The sequence below is a fragment of the Silurus aristotelis genome, assembly GCF_946808225.1.
Source record: "Silurus aristotelis genome assembly, chromosome: 10".
Taxonomy (NCBI): Eukaryota; Metazoa; Chordata; class Actinopteri; order Siluriformes; family Siluridae; genus Silurus; species Silurus aristotelis.
Genome location: NC_139583.1, coordinates 13,468,634 through 13,493,131, shown reverse-complemented (window position 1 = coordinate 13,493,131; position 24,498 = coordinate 13,468,634). Strand labels below are relative to the sequence as shown.

At 35.7% G+C, this 24,498-nt stretch overlaps 2 protein-coding genes across 6 annotated transcripts in view; one reads left to right on the top strand and one right to left on the bottom strand.

Annotated features, from left to right (window-relative positions):
* The window catches only part of dennd4a (DENN/MADD domain containing 4A), a 30,629-nt gene extending 24,484 nt beyond the window's left edge, over positions 1–6,145 (top strand). For both annotated transcript variants that reach the window (XM_083552014.1, XM_083552015.1), the window contains 8 exons: positions 1,141–1,223; positions 1,523–1,698; positions 2,609–2,720; positions 2,895–3,113; positions 3,254–3,383; positions 3,511–3,676; positions 3,769–3,833; positions 3,960–6,145. In XM_083552014.1, the coding sequence (XP_083408140.1) occupies positions 1,141–1,223; positions 1,523–1,698; positions 2,609–2,720; positions 2,895–3,113; positions 3,254–3,383; positions 3,511–3,676; positions 3,769–3,833; positions 3,960–4,096 (1,088 nt within the window). In that variant the 3' untranslated portion in view covers positions 4,097–6,145. The remainder of the gene's footprint in view (positions 1–1,140; positions 1,224–1,522; positions 1,699–2,608; positions 2,721–2,894; positions 3,114–3,253; positions 3,384–3,510; positions 3,677–3,768; positions 3,834–3,959) is intronic.
* Positions 6,146–7,883: 1,738 nt separating this feature from the next.
* On the bottom strand, positions 7,884–24,439 carry slc24a1 (solute carrier family 24 member 1). 4 transcript variants are annotated; one of them, XM_083552058.1, is made up of 10 exons: positions 24,101–24,439; positions 22,476–23,670; positions 16,344–16,406; positions 15,911–16,019; positions 11,225–11,308; positions 10,614–10,711; positions 10,240–10,509; positions 10,046–10,135; positions 9,749–9,915; positions 7,884–8,554 (listed from the first exon to the last, which is right to left on the bottom strand). In XM_083552058.1, the coding sequence occupies exons 2-10, from the start codon at positions 23,535–23,537 to the stop codon at positions 8,305–8,307; spliced, it is 2,193 nt and encodes a 730-aa protein (XP_083408184.1). In that variant the 5' UTR covers positions 23,538–23,670; positions 24,101–24,439; the 3' UTR covers positions 7,884–8,304. The 4 variants fall into 4 exon arrangements, with proteins under 4 accessions (XP_083408184.1, XP_083408185.1, XP_083408186.1 ...); XM_083552059.1 differs by having other exon boundaries at positions 15,917–16,019; XM_083552060.1 differs by lacking the exon at positions 11,225–11,308.
* Between the last annotated feature and the right edge of the window lie 59 nt (positions 24,440–24,498).

The window sequence follows — 24,498 nt, the reverse complement described above, 5'->3', positions numbered from 1 at the left end:
AGTGAAGCATGATGGTGCAGTATCATGCTGTGAGGATGTTTTTTAGTGGCAGGAACTGGAAGACTAGTCAGGATCGAGGGAAAGATGAATGCAGCAATGTACAGAGACCTCTTTGATAAAAACCTGCCCCAGAGCTCTCCGGACTGCAGACTGGGGTGATGGTTCATCTTCCAACAGTACAATGACTCAGATAACAGTGGCTACAGGACGACTCTGTGAATGTCTTTGAGCCAGAGCCCAGATTTAAACCTGATTGAACATCTTTGGAGAGATCTGAAAATGGCTGTGCGCCAACGCTCTCCATCCAACCTGATGGAGCTTGAGAGGTTCTGCAAAGAAGAATGGGAGAAACTGCCAAATAAATAAGCTTGTACAAAGCTTGTAGCTTCATATTTAAAAAGACTAGAGTCTGTCATTAGTGCCAAAGATGGCAAACAAAGTATTGAAACACAGGCTGTGAATACTTATGTAAATGTGATTTTTTTTTTTTTTTTTTTTTTTTTTTTTCTAAGATTTCAAACAAACTCCTTTCATGTTTTCATTATTAGTTTTTGTTTGTAGTATTTTGAGGAAAATAATGAATTTAATCCATTTTGGAATAAGGCTGTAACATAACAAAATGTGGAAAAAAGTGAAGCGCTGTGAATACTTTTCCGGATGCACTGTATGTATATCTTATTTAGCGTAATGGTCTCATTGAGCATCTTGCTTAGGTGGCCTCTTGGCTATTTTGTTCTTATAGCGTAAGCGTGGCAAGATGGATGATTTGTTTCTGCCTCAGTGACTGCTGAATTAGGCCAGTAGACAAGCTGCTGAGTGATTCTGGGGACCTTGATTGGAACTCTTCAATCAGGCAACAATGCTGAAGTACCACCTAATCATCAGTCAAATGTGACACAGACATAGCCTATGCCTCTGTAGAACCGTTCTGCTTATTATCAGCTCAGGGGATTGTGCTCATCTTATGCAAAACCCTATCAAAATTAGCATTCGTAAAGCCGGTTATCAGCATTCATCGCTATCTATCATCTGAAACGTGCCCTTATTCAGTAGAGAACATGGTGAGATGAATGTCAATTTTTATGACTGGGTTTCTACACATCAGTAAGTAAAGTGTGTGTGTCATTCTTTTGTGACTAGGATCATCACTGGCAGTAGTGAAAGCCCCTCAAACCCCAGATGTGTGTCCTGATGTCAGCCTCCAGCAGCATTATGACATAGAGGTGAGGTGGCTGCACAACAATAATATATTTTTCTTTGTTTTTGTTTTTTTTGTGTGTGTGATGGCCTGGGAAAACCCTTTACATTATCTAGATATAGAGATATCCAAATTACAATCTATAACTCTCAAATGGGCCTACTCTAAAAGCATGAAAATCAAAATAATTAGCTTTTTGATTGTGTGTGGAATTTAGAATCATATCAATATATATAAATAAAACTGACATGAGTGTGATTAAAGGTAAGAGGGTATTCGTGAGTGGAAGGGTGACATTAGAAATTGTGGTTCATGTGTGTGCAGGTGCGCATGTCCAGTTGCTCACGCTGCAACACTTGCGAGTGCCTGGCATATGATGAAGAGATCATGGCTGGCTGGACAGCTGATGACTCCAATTTGAATAGCACTTGCCATTTCTGTGGCTCAGCTTTCTTGCCTCTGCTTAATGTGGACATTCAGGACCTGACCAGCCAGGAAAGGCAAGTAACTCTTACTCAATTTTATAAGCTAATATACAATGCTATCATGTGGTTTTATTGATACAGCTATGTATGTGCTGGTAACTACAAGATATCTATAATATCGTATAATATCTGATTATTAAAAATTCTGATTATTTTATTCACTGTTTTACATTAATGTGGTGCCTTATGAACAACTGTAAGCATAGTAACATAGTCACATTTGATACATGGGGTGAGGCACAAGATACATTTAAAGAAGGGGAGCAAATAACATTAAAATAAGAAATATAACAAAAAAATATGAGATAAACAGAAACATTTACACAGGAATTAATAGACAAACATACTCTCTCTCTCTCTCTCTCTCATTCTCTTTTTCTTGCTCACTCTCTTGAATAACTGTTACAACATATTCATGCAAATGTAAAGAAATATATTGTTAGCACACTACTTTATGTCTGTGCATGAGTTAGCACAGCAAGAATTCTATATCCATATATAAATAGCTAACAAAAATTAATAATTATTCTTATGCATTCAGTTGTTTTCGCACTGGAAACATCAATGATATATCGATCATATAACTTGTTAATGTTGGCAAATGACCATGTCATGTCTAAAAATCATGCAATGCACACTGAGACATGGATTATCCTTGTATATTGTTTAGTAAGCACATGTTAAGCCAGGGCAACGCATGACTGGCTATAAGCAAGTTAAAATGTGACATTGGCCCATAAGAATTATGATTTTGAAAGAGTGTTTTGCTTACTGATTTCAGCTTGCACCTAAAACTATTTTATTGCAGTATGTGATGTATGAATTGTTTTAACAGTTTATGTAAAGGTTAGGGAATGTACTTAAAAACTGCCAATTCAGAGGAAAGTCACTGACACAAGATTGTGTGCTTGTACACTATGTTCAGAATTCCATGTCAAGGCCAGTCTAGTTCTCAGTTGGAAACAAATGATGCTTCAGATGATGAAGAAGAGCCAAGCAGAAAATCCACAGAGAGTGTCTCCAAATGTGCTAGCACAGTAAGTTCCTCATTGTCCAAACATTCAGTCAGGCCTTTTATTATTTATTTATGCTGTTTATTACTTTTTGTTCGTCTGAATTTTTCGCACACGTTTATTACTTCCATCTTCATTGTTCCATTGATTATATTTAATTGTCAAAATATTGTCCTCTTGTTTTTATTTGCATGTTAGGAGCCAATCACCGTTCCCTACTTGAGCCCTCTGGTGCTGTGGAAGGAGCTGGAGAGCCTCTTGGAGAACGAGGGTGAGCAGGTTATTTCTTCACCAGCCATTGTGGACCACCACCCCATTGTCTTCTGGAATCTGGTGTGGTTTTTCCGCAGACTGGAGCTGCCCAGCAGCCTGCCTGCCCTCCTCCTCAGCTCCAAGCACTGCAGTCAAAACATGCAGGTAGGAATCATGTTTCTATTTCATTCTACTAATGTCCAAATGTGTAAAAGAATGTTCTTAATCATTTTTGTAACATCCCCCAATTATCTTTTGAGTCAGGAGAGGTACTTACTAGTTTGTAATAATGCTGTTTTTTGCAGATTGATCCACAACCTATCCAGAGCAGTGCCTCAGAGGACAGTAAGAATGTGTTAATCCAGATTTTGTGGGACAACCCCAAACTGCACCAGGATCCTATCCCACCTTGCTACATGCTGTGGAATGCACACTGTAAGAATGTTTAATATTTGTTCATAATAGATGCAAATCTGAAACTTCAGTGAAGCACTTACAAATAATGGTTATGTGAGTATACAGTATATCCTTATTCTCTCTAACCCTGGTTATATTTGTGCAGGTTCAAACTCTGATGTTTGTGTCTCCTCCTTGATGGAGGAGAAACAGCCTGTGAGCCTGGAGCTTCTCCAGAGTGTTGTCAGGAGCATTCAGAAGAACGATGTCTACCAGCCCATGAGTCAGATACTTCAGCTGCTTGGTACCAGACTGGGATTCATCAGACAACGGTAATGGCCTCAAGGAAAGGCAGGCTTTTCATTGTTTACCATTCATGTAAAAAAAAAAAAAATCCTAATCCTATGTTATTTATGCCTTACAGGAGCCTATATAGAGATATCCTATTCTTGACATTGGTGGCTTTAGGCAAGAACAGTATCAATATTGGTGAGTCATATGGTTTATACTGTATTGTCTTTGTTGTTTTTCCAGGGTGCACAGAATATTTTTTGTCATTTTGAGTTGTCAGTCAGAGAATCTTCCCTTTAATGTGCTTTTCCTCCCCCTCTCCAGATGCTTTTGACCGTGAGTATAAGTTGGCATATGATCGACTCACCCCCAGCCAGGTCAAGCTAACTCACAACTGTGACCGTCCACCTGGCGCTGGAGTCATGGAATGTAGAAGAACTTTTGGGCTGCCATGTCTGTAATTTCTGTAATCCCACCGTTCTCCCACTACATCTTTCTCTCCCTCCATCACCCAGAGAAAGATATGTGAGTCTGAGACAGCCAAAGAAGAAGGATTCACTTACGACCAAAGCTACCTCTGGCTCTGAACAGGGCCATGTAGACACTTAGAGGCATTTCCGAGCTCTCTGTTAAAACCAACTTGTCTGTTGCTCATTCCCATTTAATGTGTACTACCTTTGAACACTACATTGTAAATGCTTCTGTTTTCCTCATATAATCACCCTAAATTTCGACCCGCTACACATTTCATTCTGGATTCCCATGACACAATGAAACATTTAGTCTCTCTCAGGTAATCTTTAGTACCGAGGACATTGTAGATTAGGAGCAATATCATCTAGTGCTCAGGTCACAGCATCACCCATTAAAATTAAATCACATAGAGAGGATCGTGGAGTGGTTTTGGGACCAGTAGCACTATGTATTATACTGTTTAGGACCCTTAGTAGAAAAGCACAATGAACAAACCCCAATGAGACTTTTCTTACATTCCTCTCATAGTATTCTATAGACACTTGTATATTAACACAGAAGAAATTCACCTTTCTGTATATAGCCTATTATTCTATTATTTAGAATATTTGTATTATAAAGGTATATTTTAAGGTTTGTATTTGTTATAATTGAGTTGTCTTAATATGTAAAGACAGTACCAAGCAGCGTATTGGTTTTCATTTGCAAGTGTGTTGTCTATGAATATGGTCCTGGAGACCATTATTGTGATATCTGTGAAGCGTATTGTCATAGATGAGGTACAGAACTGGACCAAATCAGATATTAACTGATGAATTACATGACTGTTTATGAGGAGTAAGAAAAGGTGACTGTAGTAATATAAGAATATTGTAATTTAACTAAGGAACTAAAAAAATGCCTTATTATTAAAGAGGTCAAATGAACTGCAGAATTGCATGACCAACTAGCAATGCATAGATTACATTTAAACTCTGCTCTTAGATATTATGAGGCTGAAACGAATCACTTCCTTGCCTACATTATATGCAGCAAACATACAGTTTGCTTTAATTATATTTAACTGTATGTACGGCAGTCTGGCGTTTTATTAGACAAAGGAAGTTTTTAGCCACGTCCTCTCAGACAGGTGCAATGTTTTATTTTGTTTTTATATTTCATTATTTTCTTTTTAATAAAGTGTCTATGTATGAGGTAAGCTAGTATTTTAGCCTTACGCACAACTGAAATTCACATTTAGAAAATATAGACGTTTACAAATCAGCAGTGTTCTGCTACTGGAGCGTTTCATTACAATATTTTCCACATTTTATTTAATATATTATCTGTTTATGGTTCAATTTGAAGTCACGGTACCTGAAAAGCAATTTACAGATATAAAGAGCACATGAGCACTTGAGTCTGTCAAATCTTTGTGATGAAGTTAAATGTTAGCTGCAGCAAATAAATATATTTGCATAGCTTAATCTGAATTAATATGCTTTGGTAATGTTAAGTGGTAATATTCATTTAAGATACACTTTTTTTACTCCGTGTAGTATTACACAGTTTACAGAGCTGTTACGTTATTATACATTCTGGGCATGACCCATGGCGTAAACTATTTAGGACTCTAGCTATGAAGATGAAGAATAAAGAATACCACGCCAAAGAATTATAGTTTCAGTTTGACCCGATGCTGTGTAAATGTGTAAGAATTTGAAGCCCTGACACTGCCATTCATGATTTTGATTCCTGTTTTCTTTATCCTAAATCCTTATCTGCATAGTGCAGTGCATCACTTAAATCTAACTGTTTTTTTTAACTGGCAAGTGAGTTTAAATAATATTTCAAAATGTATTATAATTTCAATATTGTCGAAAGTTGGTTTGTGAAATGATTTTTGTAAACTAAAGTACTGTTGTGGCCCAATGCGTTTTACACATATTGTTTCTTGTGTTTATTTTTGTTTATATTGTAAAGTCCTAATTTTGCCAGATCAAATTGGCATCTGCAAAAGCTGTTTATAACTGTAAATAAACTCACTCGGATGGTCAGTGTGGTCTTAAAACACATTTATTAGAAATTGAGACAGGAAAACTGAGATAGTGTTAATCATGGTACTTTTTGTTTCACTAAACACCTTGCATGACAAGAAAAAAAAAATGCCGCAACATTTTCCCCTCATTCTTTTGGTTTTAGTTCCACAGCATAATGATCTGTTTTTTATTTACTTATTAGAACATTAATAAACAAAGACTAATACACAGCACTTTTTTTTTTTTTTGCAGGTAGCTATTTTAAAGTAGTTTTCAAAGGGAAATTGTGTTTTACAAGCACAAATTATGATGATCTTGTGATGTCGTTTACAAAAATAATTCCATTGCACTATGAGTGTAAATTACATACTTTACAGTAAACAATTCATTGAATTCGATTATTGTTTCTAAAGGAGTACAGCCTTTGGAATAATGTATTTGCATGATACCACTGATAAAACAAAATAGGAAAGATGTGAAGTCAATGCAAAACAACGCAGAACTACGCTTTTAAGATTAAAAAGTGTCTGCACACAATTTCTAAACAAAAAACATGAAATATTACTTGCCAGAATGCAATTATTATCATCGAAGAATGAGCATAACACAGCTAATACTGCAGTTTAGGTCTAAAGACAAAAAATCTAATCCAAAAACCAAACAATATATTCACTACATACATCTATCTGTATGAATGTGTGCATTTGTATTTATATTACATTAGGATGGAAATGTTTTATGTTTACAATATATTCTAAACGTCACTGTAGGCTGAACCAGGGATAATATACATGATTGTATTGTGCATCACAGAATAGTTCAAGTATAATGCACTGGAAATTGTGTGCACAAAATGTAACCAGTATTAGTGACTCTCTGAAAGGCTTATGCCTGCTACTATAAAATGCATAAGATTGCACAGTGGATTAATATTTTTTCTTGTCACAATTATTGAAACTGAATTATTTTAATAATTTATAGTAAATAATATATATATATAGTGAATATATGTTATTGTTACACACACACACACACACATATATATACAGTACAGACCAAAAGTTTGGACACATCTTCTCATTCAAAGAGTTTTCTTTATTTTCATGACTATGAAAATTGTAGAGTCACACTGAAGGCATCAAGGGCTATTTGACCAAGAAGGAGAGGGATGGGGGTGCTGCGCCAGATGACCTGGCCTCCACAGTCACCGGACCTGAACCCAATCGAAATGGTTTAGGGGTGAGCTGGACCGCAGAGTGAAGGCAAAAGGGCCAACAAGTGCCAAGCATCTCTCGGGGAACTCCTTCAAGACTGTTGGAAGACCATTTCAGATGACTACCTCTTGAAGCTCATCAAGAGAATGCCAAGAGTGTGCAAAGCAGTAATCAAAGCAAAAGGTGGCTACTTTGAAGAACCTAGAATATGACATTTTTCAGTTGTTTCACACTTTTTTTGTTATTTATATAATTCCATATATAATTCCACATGTGTTAATTCATAGTTTTGATGCCTTCAGTGTGAATCTACAATTTTCATAGTCATGAAAATAAAGAAAACTCTTTGAATGAGAAGGTGTGTCCAAACTTTTGGTCTGTACTGTATATATATATATATATATATATATATATATATATATATATATATATATATATATATATATATATATATATATATATATATATATATATATATATATATATATATATATATATATAATATATATTGAAATATATATTAGTTTTTTACAGTTTCCAGAGATCAACAATACAAAGATATCTAATGCAGTGGTACACAAACAGTGATGTAGTAAATTGTTCCATGAGCCCTGAATAACCAAAAGATAGCCACAAGGTCACAAAGTGGTGTAGACACAATATTTGGAATAAGTAATGCTGTCAAGCAGACTTTAAAAAGACCAGGAAAGCTGTATTTCCAAACAGAGTCACACAAGCTTCCAAGCAGAAAGCTTTGCATTGGTTTATATGTGCTAAAGTATTACAGCAGTATGTATTGCAAATATTGCATCACACATGACATGTGACACATGCATAAGAAGACATCTAAGTGGTAAGCTCTTTTCAGTAGGTTAGAAGGTGAAACAGAACAAATGACTGGCTGTAAGTTGAATGTTTGCCATTTCATTTGACACTCGACATTTGACAGTGTCAGAGTGCTTCTCAAATTGACACTGGACAGACAATGATACGGTCCTCAAGCATGACACTGAGCACAAGGAACACAAAATAAAGCATGAACATGGTAAAGCCCAGCATTTTATTCATCCTCCACTTACAGACTGCGATGGAGAAGATGACAAAGAGAAGCATGAGAAAGAGCAGCACAATGGCGCAGAAAAGCCCATTGCTGCTGACAGCCACAGGGGCCATCCCATGGACAAACGAGAACATTAACCAGGGCACTGGTAACCTGCAAACAAAAGGGACATCAACTCTTATATGAATAATAATTCAACCTTAATACTCTGGTGAAAGCTGTTTTTTATACTAAGCTAAGTTTTTTCTAATGAAGTTATTTATAGAATTTAATTTAAAGCTACAGAATGTAATCATTCTGAACTTCTTCCACAATAGTACAATAAATTCTAAACTGTAAAAAGAACATGTTTTATAAATTGGTTGTGCTGCATCATTCTACACCACAAAAATAATCTAATGTAAAGTCCAAGCAGACAAACTTTACTAAAATAATTTCAACATTTATAATAATTTATCTGGCTGAAAAACAGCTAAAGGGAAATGGTTTCTAAGTTCTGAAGACTGTGCTTCTGTGTTTATTCATACCAGAGAAGATTTTCTTTAATCATTAATACTTTAAGGCACAATAACGTATTATTAAAAATGTGTTAAGGAGGATTAAGGCAATGCTGCACAGTGACTACTCTAAAATATATCAAAATTTAATTTCTATAATATTGTCCTTTGAGAAGATATACTAAAACTGTTGCTTTAGTGAGATACTATAATTGGCTCTGTTTCTTCTGATGGCTAGAGGCATCAGGATACTGTCATATATCAATTTTTACCAAGGAGCAGACATTTTAGGACATGGTAAATCAACCTACTGTCTTTATGATATTATGTCCCACAGTGAACTCAGAAAAGAGCTTTATAACTCTTAAAAAAGGCCACACAATTCACAATGAAGCTATTCTTTGTGAATTCTAGCCACTTTTCAGACAAGCCTCTATCTGGAGTACCAACTTTTGCCAAGAACAACAGATTGATTATCCCAGATGAATATCAAATACCAACGATACATCCTCATGTAAATGTGCATGTGCCCCTTGCAGAAAAAGTCAACCAGCTAGAAGTGAAGAGAGTTTATCTACCACGAAACTCTTCTACCCTGATACATCAAGTTTACTCAAATAAAGATGTGACATCAGGTACAGGTGGCACAGTGTTAGGTTAGGTTATAGGTTATATACCTGCAATAGTATGTTCTCAGCATAATATAAAGTTGATATATTGTTTACATATTTTAGGATTTATATAAATGCAAAACTACTCAAACTAATTATTCATGTCTTCCTAAATTTTTTTTCTATTAAGTTACCTAAACATTTTCTGCCATATGTTAATAAAGGCTTTAGTGGCTTACCCAACAGTGATATCAAATATGTTGCTGCCTACAGAGCTGGAAACAGCCATGTCTCCCAGGCCTTTCCGAGCTACAATCACACTGGTGATTAGGTCAGGAATAGATGTACCAGCTGCCAGAATAGTGAGACCCATTATTTCTTCTGAAATGCCAATGGTTTCACCCACCTTTGAGTAAAAAAAACAAGTTGTTGGATTCTTCATAATAATATTCCACAATATTACATTGCATGTCAGTGTTTTACTGACAAACCAGTATGAATGAATATTATTTAAAAGGTAAATATGTAAAACTGACCTGATGTGCCCACCACACCATGAGATAAGAAAAAATAGCAATCCACACTATAGAACCCAGGAAGGTAATGGCAAAATACTTCCTGGATGCCTGTAAGGGACAATGATCAATGAGACGAACAGACCAGAAAACAGAGCTTCCAAATCTGTTTTAGTTAAACAAAGAGGCTCAGGTAAAGACAAATTTAGATTTACTGGGTTTCTGACATCCGGTACTGTGAGCCATAAAGGAAAGACAATGGGCAGAAGAAACAGGTATGTGGCTTGTTTCCGTTTGGTGTCTGGCCACTCCAAAGACAGAGGCTCCTCATTCTCCTCTCCATCTTCATCTTCATCTCCATCTTCCTGATCTTCATCTTCATCACTGTCTTCCTCACTGTCATCATCACTGTCATCATCACTGTCATCAGAGCTTTCTGATCCTGCCGAGCCTCCTCCTTCTACTTCTGCTGCCTCCTTCTCCTTCTGCAGAAAGAGAGTGGAAGATAGAAACAGAGACAGAAATGGAATTTTAAATGGCAAATCTATGTTATTTAATGCCTCTGCTTCATCCCATGTGTTTTGCCCACCTTCTGTCCCTCTGGCTTTTCTTTGGTGTCTGCCTTGTTAGATGGTGCGGCTGCTGGCTCTTTAGATTCCTTAGTCTCTTCTGTTTTACCATCATCACCTGTAAAGTTTTACCATCACACCATAAAAAATATATAAATAAACTATGCAGGCTGTGATTAATACACTTCTATTTTCTTCAGCACAGTCAGCTGTTAAATCATCTCTAATGAGATCACTGAATGACTCAGGAATCAATCGACGTTTCTAATGGCAAAACATCATGTTATTTGGCAGCTTTTATCATTTGCATTGATCCTGGGTTTTAAAGCAAATTTTAAAGGAAATATGCTCAATCTTCCTTCTAGCAATTTTTAATTCTGAAAAACAAACATGAACTATGAAAACAAAGCTACTGGCAGTATGTTTTCTGGTCATGCGGGTCCCAGGTGGTCCCAGGTGGTCCCAGGTGGTGTGCTACTGTTTGTACAAATGACATTAATAAGCAGTGTAAATAACCACCCATGCTCACTTGGTAGATGAGATTCAAACCTGTAGACAAACCTCTGTGCAACCATAATAATACACTGTGCACAAAGACACTATGATGACATGGTGGAATACCAGAGCTCACCTTTGCCTGATTTTTCCTTCTCTTTGCCCTCTACTTTTCCCCTGGCCATGCTGTTCAAAATCTGAGCCTTGTCTTTAAACTTCACTGCAAACCAAAAGAAGTGAAATATACAGTCAGGTCTAGACTTAAGGGACCCTTTAATAAAGGTTAATAAACAAGCTGAATGAAACAGCACAGATAATGTTATGTTTACCCCTTCTGTTCTGTTCTAATTAGTAACGATCTACAGTATGCTACTGACCCAGGTTATATATTTAGAGTTTATAGTTATACAGCGCTAATTTCTTTATCAAACAAAACAAATAGTACTGTATATGGAGCTGAAAGATAAATGGAACAGCAAATACATTCAAAAAAAATTTTAAATGTACAAATACCAAGCAATTACACAAAAAATGTGCCACAAAATATAATAGTTTGTTGGTTTGTTTTATCTTAGTTGTGCATATATACTCTCTTTTAGACTCATCCATGAAAATTTTTTTTAATTAACAGTAATTTTAATCAATAACGAATGAGCAAAAGTGCAAATATTAGCATGGCTGTGTTAATAAGAGGCATCGTAAACAAAAACAGTTCCCAAAAAGCCTTGTTTTGACAGAGCTTTGTTGCAGCACACAGATTAACTGACAAGCAGTAGTACTTGCAGTACCAGTTATTGTAATGAACTATTGCTAGATTTGGAATTTTTGTAGCAAACACAAACAAGCAGTGTGAAGCAAACAATTAAAAGCACCAAAAATGTTATGCTAAATATCAGCACTCTTGCAACCAGTCATATTTGTGGTCCAGAACAGCTGTATAATGGTCATTTTGGGCTGAACAGAACATGTAGGGTAAAACATGGGTAAAACATGCTTTTATTGTAATAAATATATTAATACAGATGACAACTACAGTGGATATAAAAACTCAACACACCCCTGTTAAAATTGCAGGTTTGTGTGATGTACAGAAAATTAAACCACGAGATATTAGTTCAGCTAATTTTTCATGTTTACTGCTATATAGCAACCAAAAACCCTAATGAAAGACAAAAGGAAACATTTTAGTGGAAAATAAATCTGGTTGCCCAAGTGAGTAAACCTCCTAACTAACACGTTTGGTTTGTAATTTACCACTTAACCATTTTGGATAGTCATTTTGAATCTAACAGCTTTCAAACTTGTCCTTTTTATTCCAATCTTCCATGAAAAAAATACTCCAGCTCTACTGAGATTGAGAGGATCGTCTGTGCACAGCCCTCTTTAAATCATTGCACAGGTTTTGAATAATATTTCTGATTTGTGCTTTGCAGTAAGGATTGTGTTTGAAGTAAAAAATTGTATTACCTTTATCTATCTTAGCAAGACCTGTAGGTTTTGTGCTGAAATGGATGGCCAAATAGTTCTACCTTGGTCATATCAGACTTCAACACATTTTATATATAGAAAAAATCTGACTGATTTATATATTTTTTTAACACAGAAGCCTGCAATAAAAAAGGGGGTATAGATTTATTTTTTCTATTCACTGTACCTGTTTATCTGTTAAACAGTGTATGTGTCAAAATTATTGGTGCATTAAAATTGCAATGAAATTCTGGTCAAAATTCATGCATTAAATAAATATTGATTGTAACTATTTTCTTTGTCTGTAAAATGTATTTTTTAACAATTCTGTTATCATTTACTTTAAAATAAGTAAAAAAAAAAAACAGTCAACCCCTCTAGAGTTTCTTTCTTGACAAATAAAAAAAAATACAGCTTGTCATGTAACCAAGAACACAGTATTGTTAAAGTCCTGAAGTCTATAACATATTGCTGACAATGACTCCTTAAACATCTCAAACATCCATCATCACTAAACTGCATTTCTTTGGCTGTGTACTTTTGCTCTGCACTAATGACAACAAACTTTAATCTAATCTTATTTTATCTAATCTCATTTAAACATCTCCTAACAAAATGTTTTTATAAGCATTTTAAACGATTACAACCTTTCATTTGTTAAATAGCAACATGAGTTTTTACGTGCAAATGACTGATTATGCATAGCATACACTTTACTATGTATTTCCTGTGTAAGTTTTTACCATAGATATGATCAGATCCTACTATAAGCACATGAACATGTGATCGACAGCTGGCACTACTGTTAGCCACAACTGTCACCTCTGACACATTAGACTTAAGAATTGAACTGGTAAAGGGGTTTACCACACGTGAAAACCTTTCTTTACATATCATCACCTCTTTCTGTGATAGACTTCGGCAAAAGCAGTAATAGTAAAAGTTACCAAGTATAAGAACTTAAAATTGACTGAAATAGAGAAATCTTCTACTGTTGTAATTATTTTCACTGCAAATTTCATCAGTCATTTTAAGTTGGATCTTATATGTTTATAATAATAATAAACAGTGAGTGAATTTGCACCAGTAATTTTGACCTGTGTATACAGTCACTGTAATAAAAGCATGCGTCATTCCCAAATGTGTCTTGTATCAGATTATCCATGTTGTTCATTTTAAAACAGCTTTTTTTTGTGCATATAGTAAATATATCTGGACCTGACTGTAGATGGCAGATATTTGAACGTACTTCTTATATATACTGAATGCTGTGGGATTTCAATTACAGTATGTGACTGCGAACTCACATACAAGCTCATGACACAAATACACTGACAAACGTCATTATTTTATTGCAACACCAACATAGCAATCACAGCACATACAACCACAATAAACAGGGGCATTGCGGCAAACACCCAACATCTTACCTTTACATCCCAATGAGCTGCTGGGCTTTGTAACCCCATTTACCACTGAGTCTAATAAGCAGAGATTTATGTGAAAGCTTTTGAAAAGAGCACAATTGCATCTTTAAATGACTGTAAACCACCTTAATTACACTTTTGTGATTTTTTTTATATGTAATATAAAGTAAACTTATGTTGACTTGCTTAAATCATGCAACAGCTGTTTATGCAATTTTTATATTTCAATATTTACAATCCAGACCACAAATGTAAGAGAATACAACAAATGCATGAACCATGTGAGATAAAGCCCAGTACCTATCAGTGAATAAAAAATAGGAATTAATGCACTTCAGTGGTATTGTTGTTTAAAAATGCACCAGGGTGGTCTACATTGAGATTCTGGTTTAAAACCTAGTTGTCCATGCTGACCAGTATATTGGTGTGATGTACATCTAAAAAGCTGCACAATGCCCTCCCCGTACTGTATGCATTGACAGAAATAACAATTACACAAAGTGGGTCATGTGAAGTGCTATGTAGCAGGTGTGCTGTATCTGTTGTGTATGAATAAGGGAGAGCCCTGATAAGATAAAGGGATTGCGCTGCTGGATGCTGGCTCATAGCCAGCTTTTATGAGCTCTATCAAAAGCAGCTTAATATGCTGGAGCAGCCCAGTGCTAGCAGCTTGAGCGAGGACCATGAGGCTGCAGCTGCAGCACCACTCCTTGAGGATGGGGTTAAGGTCATCAGATGCAAGAGACCTTTAATGCCTCCTCTTTCCTCACCACTGCCCCCTGGACCAGCCTCCATAGATATCAACTTGAATTCACACTGGATGTATATGACTAAACCCTGGCAAACTCACTTTGTTTTGTTCTGGTGTTTCTATGTCTGTATATAAAGTATGAATCTAAAATGTATATATTGAAGGTTTATATAACTTCCTTGGAATGAGGGGCAGAGATCTGTATATTTTACAACTAAATATTTTAACCTCCATATGTATTGTTTTTTGTAATATGTAAATAATATCAAAATTACAACTCTAACAACAACAGGGTGGCTTTACAATAATTTGGTATATCTCCTGGACTGCTGTGTTAAAAGCCCATGGAATATTCTTGCAAAGTGATGTGCCCAGCACTTGTAAAGTCAAGATAATATTTTATAAATCCCAAATCAACCTGATCATGATATATGCAACGATCTAACACAATTACTCCAAGTTCAATGCTATTTCAATATAAAATGCCACACGAGCCATGACTATTCTTATAAGTCGTTTCTGTTGCTGCTTCCCTAACCAAATCACTCATCACACCATAGACTGAGAGAGAGGCATTTATCTGCTTAGTCTCAATCTGGACTTAGTGTTGCCTTCAGTTTGAAATGCTTTGGTAATCCATTTTACTCAGTGAAGGGCAAAGGGACTCCCTTGTATCACACCTTGTCATATTTTACTGTTTGTCTACAGGAATGGATACTTTAATCAAAGATCATGCTGATTATCATATTATGAACTTAAACCTAATTGAACAGAAAACAGACCAAAACCTGCACTTATAAATATGATGCTGATTCTCAATATTTCTTCTCTTACTTAAGAGTGTCAAGTTGTGTAGAATAGCTTTTCTTACTGATTACTTTGCACATTAACTCAGAATTACATAAATGACAATTTCTAAATTTAAAGCATTTGTGGTATTGTTTTACATTTTTTTTGTTTCTCCTCTGAAAGTCTAAACATTGTTAAAATTATTAGTCTTAATTCTTTTCATGTGTTATATTGCTATCAGGCTAGATCTACCCCCACACTTAGAAAGCAAACATGGCCATGAATTATTTTTCTCAGTGTCTCTGTTATTTAAAAGGCCACATGACTTCTGCAATTTATGCTAAGTGGCTTCCTTTTCTAAAGGGATGTATCACTGAAGTGCTCTTACCCTCACCCAAAGGATCCAGTGTGTGAATCATGAGCTGGAAAATGGTGTTCCTCATGGTGCTGTTATGCAAAGATGCTGAACTGCCCCCTCGTTGTAGTATTGGCCTAAGCTGAAGATAAAGATATAGATACATATAAAATTTTTCACAAACAAATAAAATAACTCTATCTCATATTGTCAAAAGAGCTAGTAAGTAAGTTAAAAAGTAAGTTTTTTTTTTTACAAAAGCATATTTCACAAAACAGTGATAGATTTACTCAGTTTAAAAATCCCATGTTTATACACTAGGACATGTGAACCTCATGTCTGCACATGAATAACTACACATCTGATATAAATGATTCTAACTTGTCTATCTTTTGTGTATTTCATTTGTTTATTTTTATTGATATGAGAAATCTTTAGCTTTTCTTCATTTTACATTTTAAATTACCTTTAATCGATTCTTATCCTCTGGTTCAGGAGTGGAATTTTCATCAACTGATGTTCCATTTTCCTGTGAGAAACAATGATTTGAAACATTATAGAAGACTTAAAGAAGTCACAGAAACCGAGCATTTCTTATTTTAATTCCAAATTCATATGATTAAAAATAATTAGATGGTGAGGAATAAATGAGTTCACATGTCCACAGAGGTTGAAATAGGATTGGTATAGCTGGTACAGTAGTTTAATAGAAACTCCTAAAATTACACTAAGCTCAAACCTCTGTAGTAGACAATGATCAGTCAGATAAATTCAGCATTATATCTAGCAAAGAAAAATATACCATGCTTAGAGCACTACACAATTATTATACTCTATTGTATTATTATAGATAGTATTAGTAGTTCTGTAGGTGCTCAGTGATTTCCATTTCTCATTATCATCTAATTATCTGGTGGACACATATTTATTGGGCACATGCATGCCCCAGCACTAGAGCAGGTATCTCTCTCATGTGCCATCTTCCTTTCTACACCACGGTATAGAAATATTTTCCCTGTTTTTCTTTTTTTCGCCTCCAGTGATTCACTGCCCTTTATCCACATTTATACTTGTAAGCATAGAGATTTCATTTTCAAAAAATTTATTTTAGATGAAACTATGAGAAATAACTGAATCAATAATTGTTAAATAATAAGTAACAACTAATAAAACATACATGGATTTCATGTACTGCACCAGTTCAAACTACCTTCCATTCCTGTATTGTTGATCGTATTATATTATTGGTATTTTATATTTTGGATATTTTTGAGATTGTATTTTTTAATGATATAAGAGCAAGCGCTTGTAAAACATCCTGACTGGGGATTTAAAGCTAGGCATAGGAGTTTGTTTGTTAAAAACAAGTAGAACGGAACAAAAAATATTTTGTAGTCTCATTTTTCCAGAGCTGGTGAGAGACTTTGTAATTAAAATTATGCTACTTTGAAGCAAGTGTCATGTTGGGCATCTCTTCATCCCCAGTGTGTAATATATTTTTGCTCTTTGTGTATTAGCAAATGTGCTAACACTATCTGGCTAATGCCAAATGTTTTAGACATACTGAATAAAAAAAAAAAAAACTCAAACTGATTAGGAGACTACGTACATCAGGTAATTAAACCACAAACTGGAAGTGAAAAGACAAGCCAGTATAGTTAGACCTAGTGCTGTGTGTAGCCACTAGGGCTGAAGTGATTACTCGAGTGATTTGAATACATACGTAATTTAGTATAACTACACACAGAGCACTGTGTTTCCCCATGGACCATTATTACTGACACTCTGGAGCTCTCTTCCGACTTTTTTCCTTGCAATACCGAGTTTTATTTATTTTTGCCAATCGGGCAGCGTCACCCCTCTGTAGTGCCAGAAAGCTTTACACACTGAAAATGAAATAGGCTACAATCAATAGAATCGCATGGTAATAAACTAAGCCTCCGATCCCTGGAGAGAACTCTGTCTAACAATCAGCTCTGGAAGAGTTGGAACAGGACAGATGAAACAGAAGCAGTTTGAACAGTTTCAAACTTCAGGTTGACAATATAGTTACCAGATGCACTAAAAATGTTAGATGTTTACGAGTAATAAAGTTGGAATTGCGAGAAAATTGTGTCGGAAATGGGCTTCCATACAACACAAAAGATGCTGCAGAATGAAAAAGTGAGGCATGGAGAGAAAACAGCAAGGTGCAAGGAGACGATTCAGGCTGAAGAAAATTACAGAAAGTTTCCAAAGTTTGAGAAAATATTAAACTAAAACAAAAAAAACACCATACAGTGGTTTACCTCTTTTAAAAGTAATTTGAATTAGATTTTTATATTTCTATTATTATTATTATTATTATTATTATTATTGTTATTATTTATATATTTGTAGTTGCATTCTGATGTAATATGGCAGTTAAATGCAGTAAATGGGATAAGTTTTCACAGATATTCTTGTATGCAATTTCAGCAATAAAATGCAAAAATGTTCTAAAAAGTAAACAATTTACTTGTTCATTTTAAGAGACTTGTCGCATTTTCTCTTGTTTATGTAGTCCTGCTCTTTAATTAAAAAAAAGTACTAAAGATTATTTTAATGAAATTTGTTAGTGAAAAGATAGTTTAAAATGTTATTCCTAACGTTCCTGAACATTCGGTCCCACTGCGGATTCCCCCAAATTTTAAGATAATCTGCAACTTGCTGTCAGTTAGGTTCCAAATTAGAACCCGTGAATTTTCCGAGTCGTGAGTTCCAACTGCGAATTATTGGGGGTTGCCTGTATACTGTATGTGGAAACACAGTAGTGCGTTGTGAGATTACAGTGAAGCTTTCTTACATTATGTTCAGTGAATCTGACACTTGCACTGATGTTATACTTTTTACATGAGGAGGATTAGCTGAGTAACCATTAAATCACTACAACACAACAACTCTCTCTCTCTCTCTCTCTCTCTCTCTCTCTCTCTCGCTCTCTCTCTCTCTCTCTCTCTGATTTCCTACGTTTTTTTTTTTAGCACAATTAGTTAGTTCTGTATTGTAAAATACACACTAGACAACCACTGCAATCCTGCCTAGGTAAATGCTGTAAAATCATAGCTGTACATGTTCATAAAAGTGGTCTTTCTTTGTCCCACAAGCTTCATATCTGACTATTCAATGTGTGCACATCCTAATCAGTATTAGACAGAATTCTACAGAATTCTAGTTTCCCCCTTAATTTTTGTGTCCAGTATTGTATAGAAGTCAGAGAGTGTTGTTTAATTTTTTATAACAGCAGCTCTGAAAACAGAGCTGGGCAGAATTCATATCATAGTATTAAATAATTAGCTTATTAACAGCTCATTCACTGAAACATGAATAATGTATGCACAACATAATCCAAACCTATTATAAAAATAGATTTTCTGTCTATTTGCAATTTACGTTTACATTTAAGACATTTAGAAATTTGTGTTTAGCATTTTGTAGCAGTCAGTGATTTTTTACAAAATGCCTACAGTGCAGAGGAGTTTGCATTTTGCAGTTTTTTTGTAATGGGAATTGCTGTTATGGACATTGATACATGACTGGCTGGTGGCATACAGCCTGAAATGAATGATTGATCCCAGCAGGTGCTGAGGTGATTAATTCCTTTTATAGAACACCATAATGCCAATGATTACAAATTGTAATTTATTTATTAATCCCTGTCCTTTCTCATAAACACCTTGTGCAGAAACTGTACTGATTGTTACTGTATTTCAGTTTCCTAAAATCCATTTATCTGTTAACCTTAAATATACAAAATCAATTCAGAAATAGTTGTCAAGTTTTGGGTGAGGAATGCTCTCATTGGTGTCTGATAGAAGATCATATAGCTGCTCAACAGTCCTGAGATTTCTCTATCATATTTTTTTATTTCGTGATGTGCCAAATCTTTTCAAATAGAAAAAAAGCCTGGACTTTAGGTAGGAGGGGTAAAGCACCCAGACTCTTCTACTGTGAAGCCATGCTGCCGAAATATAACATATAAACAGAGTCTCTCAGAAGTAAATATGGGCAGGGTTTCACCAATCTGTAAAAAACTGTCTACAAATTAAACAGTTTCAGAATAATGTTCCTCAACATAAAATTGTAAAAACTTAACCATTTAACAGTACATGAAATCATTAAAAGATTCTGAGAATCTGAAGAAAGCTTCAGAGGGACAGGGGTGAAAATAAATATTGGATGCCCGTGATTCTTTTGGCACTGCATTTAAAACAGGCATGATACTGCAATGTAAATCACTGCATGGGCTCAAAAATACCTCCAGAAATCACTGTCTGTAAACACATCATCCGGAAATTCAGGATAAGCTTGGTAATAAAAAAAAAACCACAGTCTTTTCTGGGCCAAAGCCCATTTAAAATAGATTGAGGCAAAGTGAAAAACTTTACTGTGGTCAGATTAACTGAAATGTAAAATTTATTTGGAAACTATGGACCTTATATCCTCCAGACTAAATATGAAAGGGACCATCCAGCTTGTCATTAATGATCAGTTCAAAAGCTTGCATGTCTGATGGTATGGGGGTGCATGTGTCTATGTAATGAGCAGCTTTCACATCTGGAAAGGCACCATCAATGCTGAAAGATATGTACAGGTTTCCTTTTATATGACAATGTCTTTTTTAGGGAAGGCTTTTAAGTGACTTTTTTTGCAAGACAATGCTAAATCACATACCACATCTATTACAACAGTATGGCTTCACAGTAGAGTCTGGGTGATTAGCTGCCCTGCATACAGTCTATACCATTTACAATTTGAAACCATTTGGAACATCATGAAATTAAAAATATAAATGAGACAACGTTCCTCGACCAAACTCTTCTGAAATGTGTTGCGACCATCAAATTCAAAATTACCTAATTAAAATATGGGTTCATAGAGGTAGCAAATCATTGCATCCTGTTTTTATTTACATTTTACCCAGTGTCCCAACTTTTGGGAATTGGGGTTGTAGAGTGCCCAAATTTTGAAAAAACATTGTACAATATGTGCATGAAAATAAACTTGTTATTTGAATCAATGATGCCATTACTGTTGTGTTATGAAAAAAATCTGTAAACACATTCTGATCAGAGTCAAGCATTCAATATTGTGTTATAAATGATCAAAGAAAAACTGCTATACATTATCAGACTTTCTTCACTACAAATATATACTTTTATTGTAATGATATTGCAGTGGTATAAGAGAAATAAAACTAACTTATATGATAATTACTTTCCCATAACAGCATGCCCGGTGGTGTTTTACTTCTTAATTGACTATGAGTGTTACATGTGTGCCACTGGGTTGAGTTTAACCCAGATATAAAAGCTTGACAAACTTGTAAGTACTACTTACATCCTTTTAACACGATATAAGCTCCAATCACACTTACCTAATTTAAACATGCTATATGTTACACAGTTTGGACAGTGCACAGCCTGACAGGATTAGGGTTAACAGTGAGAATGGCTTTATTTCAGCTAGCAGAGTGCAGAGTAAGTGTTGTGAATGTACAACTGATTATCAAGTCTAATCAACTAAATACACTAAAAAAATTTATTTTATGATTATTTGAATTTACTGATAACATGTTACAGCAAATACTCTTTAACTTCTACGGGTTTTAAGGATAATTCAGTAAAAGAATTGGTTAAAAAATGGTTTAAAAAATGGTTTAAAAACTATTCACAAACAAAAGGTTGTTAGTACACTGCTTTTTGATCAGCATGAATATTTTTCAGAGTGACATTATTTAAGGTGAACCTAATCTACACTACTTCTAATCTTCGTTTCAATCGAGTAATTGTGTGTGTTTGTAAAAACATTATGGTAGATTACTGTGAGTGCTGATCTTTTCAAAGTTGAGAAAGAAAGTGGGGTTAAAACCTCCTACGACCTGGGTGTCCACATACGTGGACATTGTGCACAATGGTGTCTTTATTGTTTTTTGTAGATACAGACCGAGTGTCCACATAAGTGACATCATTTTTTTCCAAGAAGAGCTTCATGTTCAAAGAAAATATATGGCTATTATAATTATTGGTTCTTCCCTACCCCAAATAACTGGAAGAAATCTAAAATGCAAGCCAAACCAAAGCTCAGGTCTTAGGAGGTTTAATAAGCGGTGCTTGTAAGCATAAATTTGTACCTAACATTTTATTAACATTTATTGGACTCTCACTGTCAATCTGCATGAGCTACGTTGGACACAAATAGCAGAAATGCTTATTAGTATGGTCTCGCTTGCACAAACACAAGAGATCCTTTTCATTTTGTCTCATCAAAGGGTGTCAAATGTATGTGTGTAATGAATAAACATTGGACAAACAGATTTCACTGTTGTCTGTGCAGAACAATATTATAATTATACCTATTAGAAAGAAATAAACAAGATATTTTTTTGTATATTGTTTGGAGATGCATTTAAAGCTTTGTGCACTGTGTATTTTAGATGACAAACCCAATCCTTTTTAATGGCTCACTGATTATAAATAGATAAGACTGCTTGAGTACACTGACTTAGAGGCCTCTTAGCCTAGTGTTAGTCGGAACTGTGAAGAGATGTCATAATGTGTCCCAAAAAACAATGACAAACCTTTTCTGGCTCTTCTACTGGGATGACTTTGACGATGTTCTTATGCCTGCGGAGCTGAGACTTGAACGCATGTTCCAGCTGGACATTGTATTTCATGAAGTAGACGTAGACTGCATAACCACCAACTAGCATTATGCTCTCCCACCACATTATGGTATTGTCCAAGAAGAAGATAATGAGCATGATCAGATCTAAGATGTAGAAGGACACGTCTCTGAAGAGAGGCCACCAGGTGAGGTAGAGCATCTCTCGTGAGAACAAAGCACACATTCCTATTACGAATAGGATGTTAAATACGGCTGACCCTACGATAGTTCCAATACCCACGTTGCTGTGTGAGATAAAGACGCCAATCAAAGAGGTGAAGAGTTCAGGAGCAGAGCCTCCAGCTGCCATGAACGTTGCTCCAGCAACATCATCAGAGATCTCCAACTTTTTAGTGATGACGCCAAGAGTAGGAACAAAGAACTCATCGCACACAATGGCCAAAGAAACAAACATGTATATCATCCCAAAGATGTGCAAAGTCACCCAGCCTTTCCGTCGTTCTTCAATGGAGAAGATGTCCTGTGGGTATTCACCTTTATTGTAAGGGGGCTCTGAAGGGCCAGAGATGATGATTGTGGGTATGGGGTGAGTGGGTTCGGGTGCTGCTGTAGGAATTGGAGTAGGCTTTGGAAGTTCTGGATCTACATAGATGCAGCGTACAATTGTCCTGTTTGTGGAGGTCACTGGGTGTAGCGCCGTTGTTTCTGCTCTCTCTGTTTTTAGAGGTGCGTTGGATGCAGTTGTGTCTGGTTTATGTGCAGCATGAGTTGAAAAACTTTCTTCCACAGGGGTGGTCAGCTTAGCTGTTACTCCTGGTTTCAGTACCAGCCCTTCAGTAGGATCTTCATGGTCACCTGTGGGGTTTTCACCAATTTGAGGTTTGGACCAGGGTCCTGGTACTCTGGCTCTTACTGTTAGCTGGTATATACAACAAAGCAAAACCCCAGACAGGAGAAATACAATCCGTGTCAGGTGAAGTCTCTTTCTCCGAGTTAGATACATTTTGCAGTGCATTTCCTAAGGGATTTGCTCTTGTCCCAGGTAATATATCCCAGTGTGTCCCACCAGGTTATGATGGGGTGTTAAGGGCCCTGTCACAGCATGAAACATCTCATTCTCTCAAATGATTCATCTTCCAGGTCGTTAGCTGCAAGCAATAGGTATAAACATTAGGTAACAGGTTTCTGTGTACAGTGTTTACCTGTCTTTTACCATTTTACTCTAATTATGCAGCTAGTGGGTGAGTGTGTAACAAATGACAAATAAAAATGTTACTGATTAAATGCATTATTTAAAACATCATTTGCATATAAATTATCCCTAATACAACGAATAGATAAAATCTAATGAACGACAAAGAAATGTATTATTGTGATATATTAAAATACTCACTATTAAGCGCATTACTGTAAGTGACAGTTCATTTGTTGTTTATCAGACAAACTTAAATAATGATCCTTGATGAATAGTAAATAGCAACAGCAGCTGTGTATTTCTTCTTACTTTTTTTACGCATAGTCTAGGTCACAGTTCGTCGGTAATTTCTTTGCGCTGATAAGTGTGAGAGGTGTACTTACGGAGCGGTGCTGAGCGGCGGTGGCGATGGCGCGGTGCTGATGAACAGCTGGGCTGAACGCAGAGCTCCGACGCGCACACACGCACACACTCACTCAGCGCGCGCAGCAGCTCAGGTCAACTGGGACGCACAGCAGGACAGCTCTCTCCACCGTGGATCAGCATAATACCTAATACCTGAAGTCTTTATAAGAAGATTAGCTGTACTGTCTTTCTACACTCTCATTAACCTGTCTTGCACCATGTTCATCCCAATTATTTTGATCGCTTGTATTTTAATTGTTCATTAAAAAAAGGACTGTCAAACAAAAAAAGAAATGCAAACTGACACAAAGAGAAAAATATGCAATAATGTGCCGTATAAAAATATGATACGCTAATACACGAGACTTTCGGTTTC

What these genes read in the sequence shown, in the direction of transcription:
- slc24a1 (XM_083552058.1), bottom strand. Translation starts at nt 23,537, where the DNA reads ATGCACTGCAAAATGTATCTAACTCGGAGAAAGAGACTTCACCTGACA. An exon ending in AAAAGCCAGAGGGACAGAAG is followed by an intron (nt 10,510 to 10,613) that starts GTGGGCAAAACA and finishes CTCTTTCTGCAG; the next exon opens with AAGGAGAAGGAGGCAGCAGA. An exon ending in TGGTGTGGTGGGCACATCAG is followed by an intron (nt 9,916 to 10,045) that starts GTCAGTTTTACA and finishes TTTTACTCAAAG; the next exon opens with GTGGGTGAAACCATTGGCAT.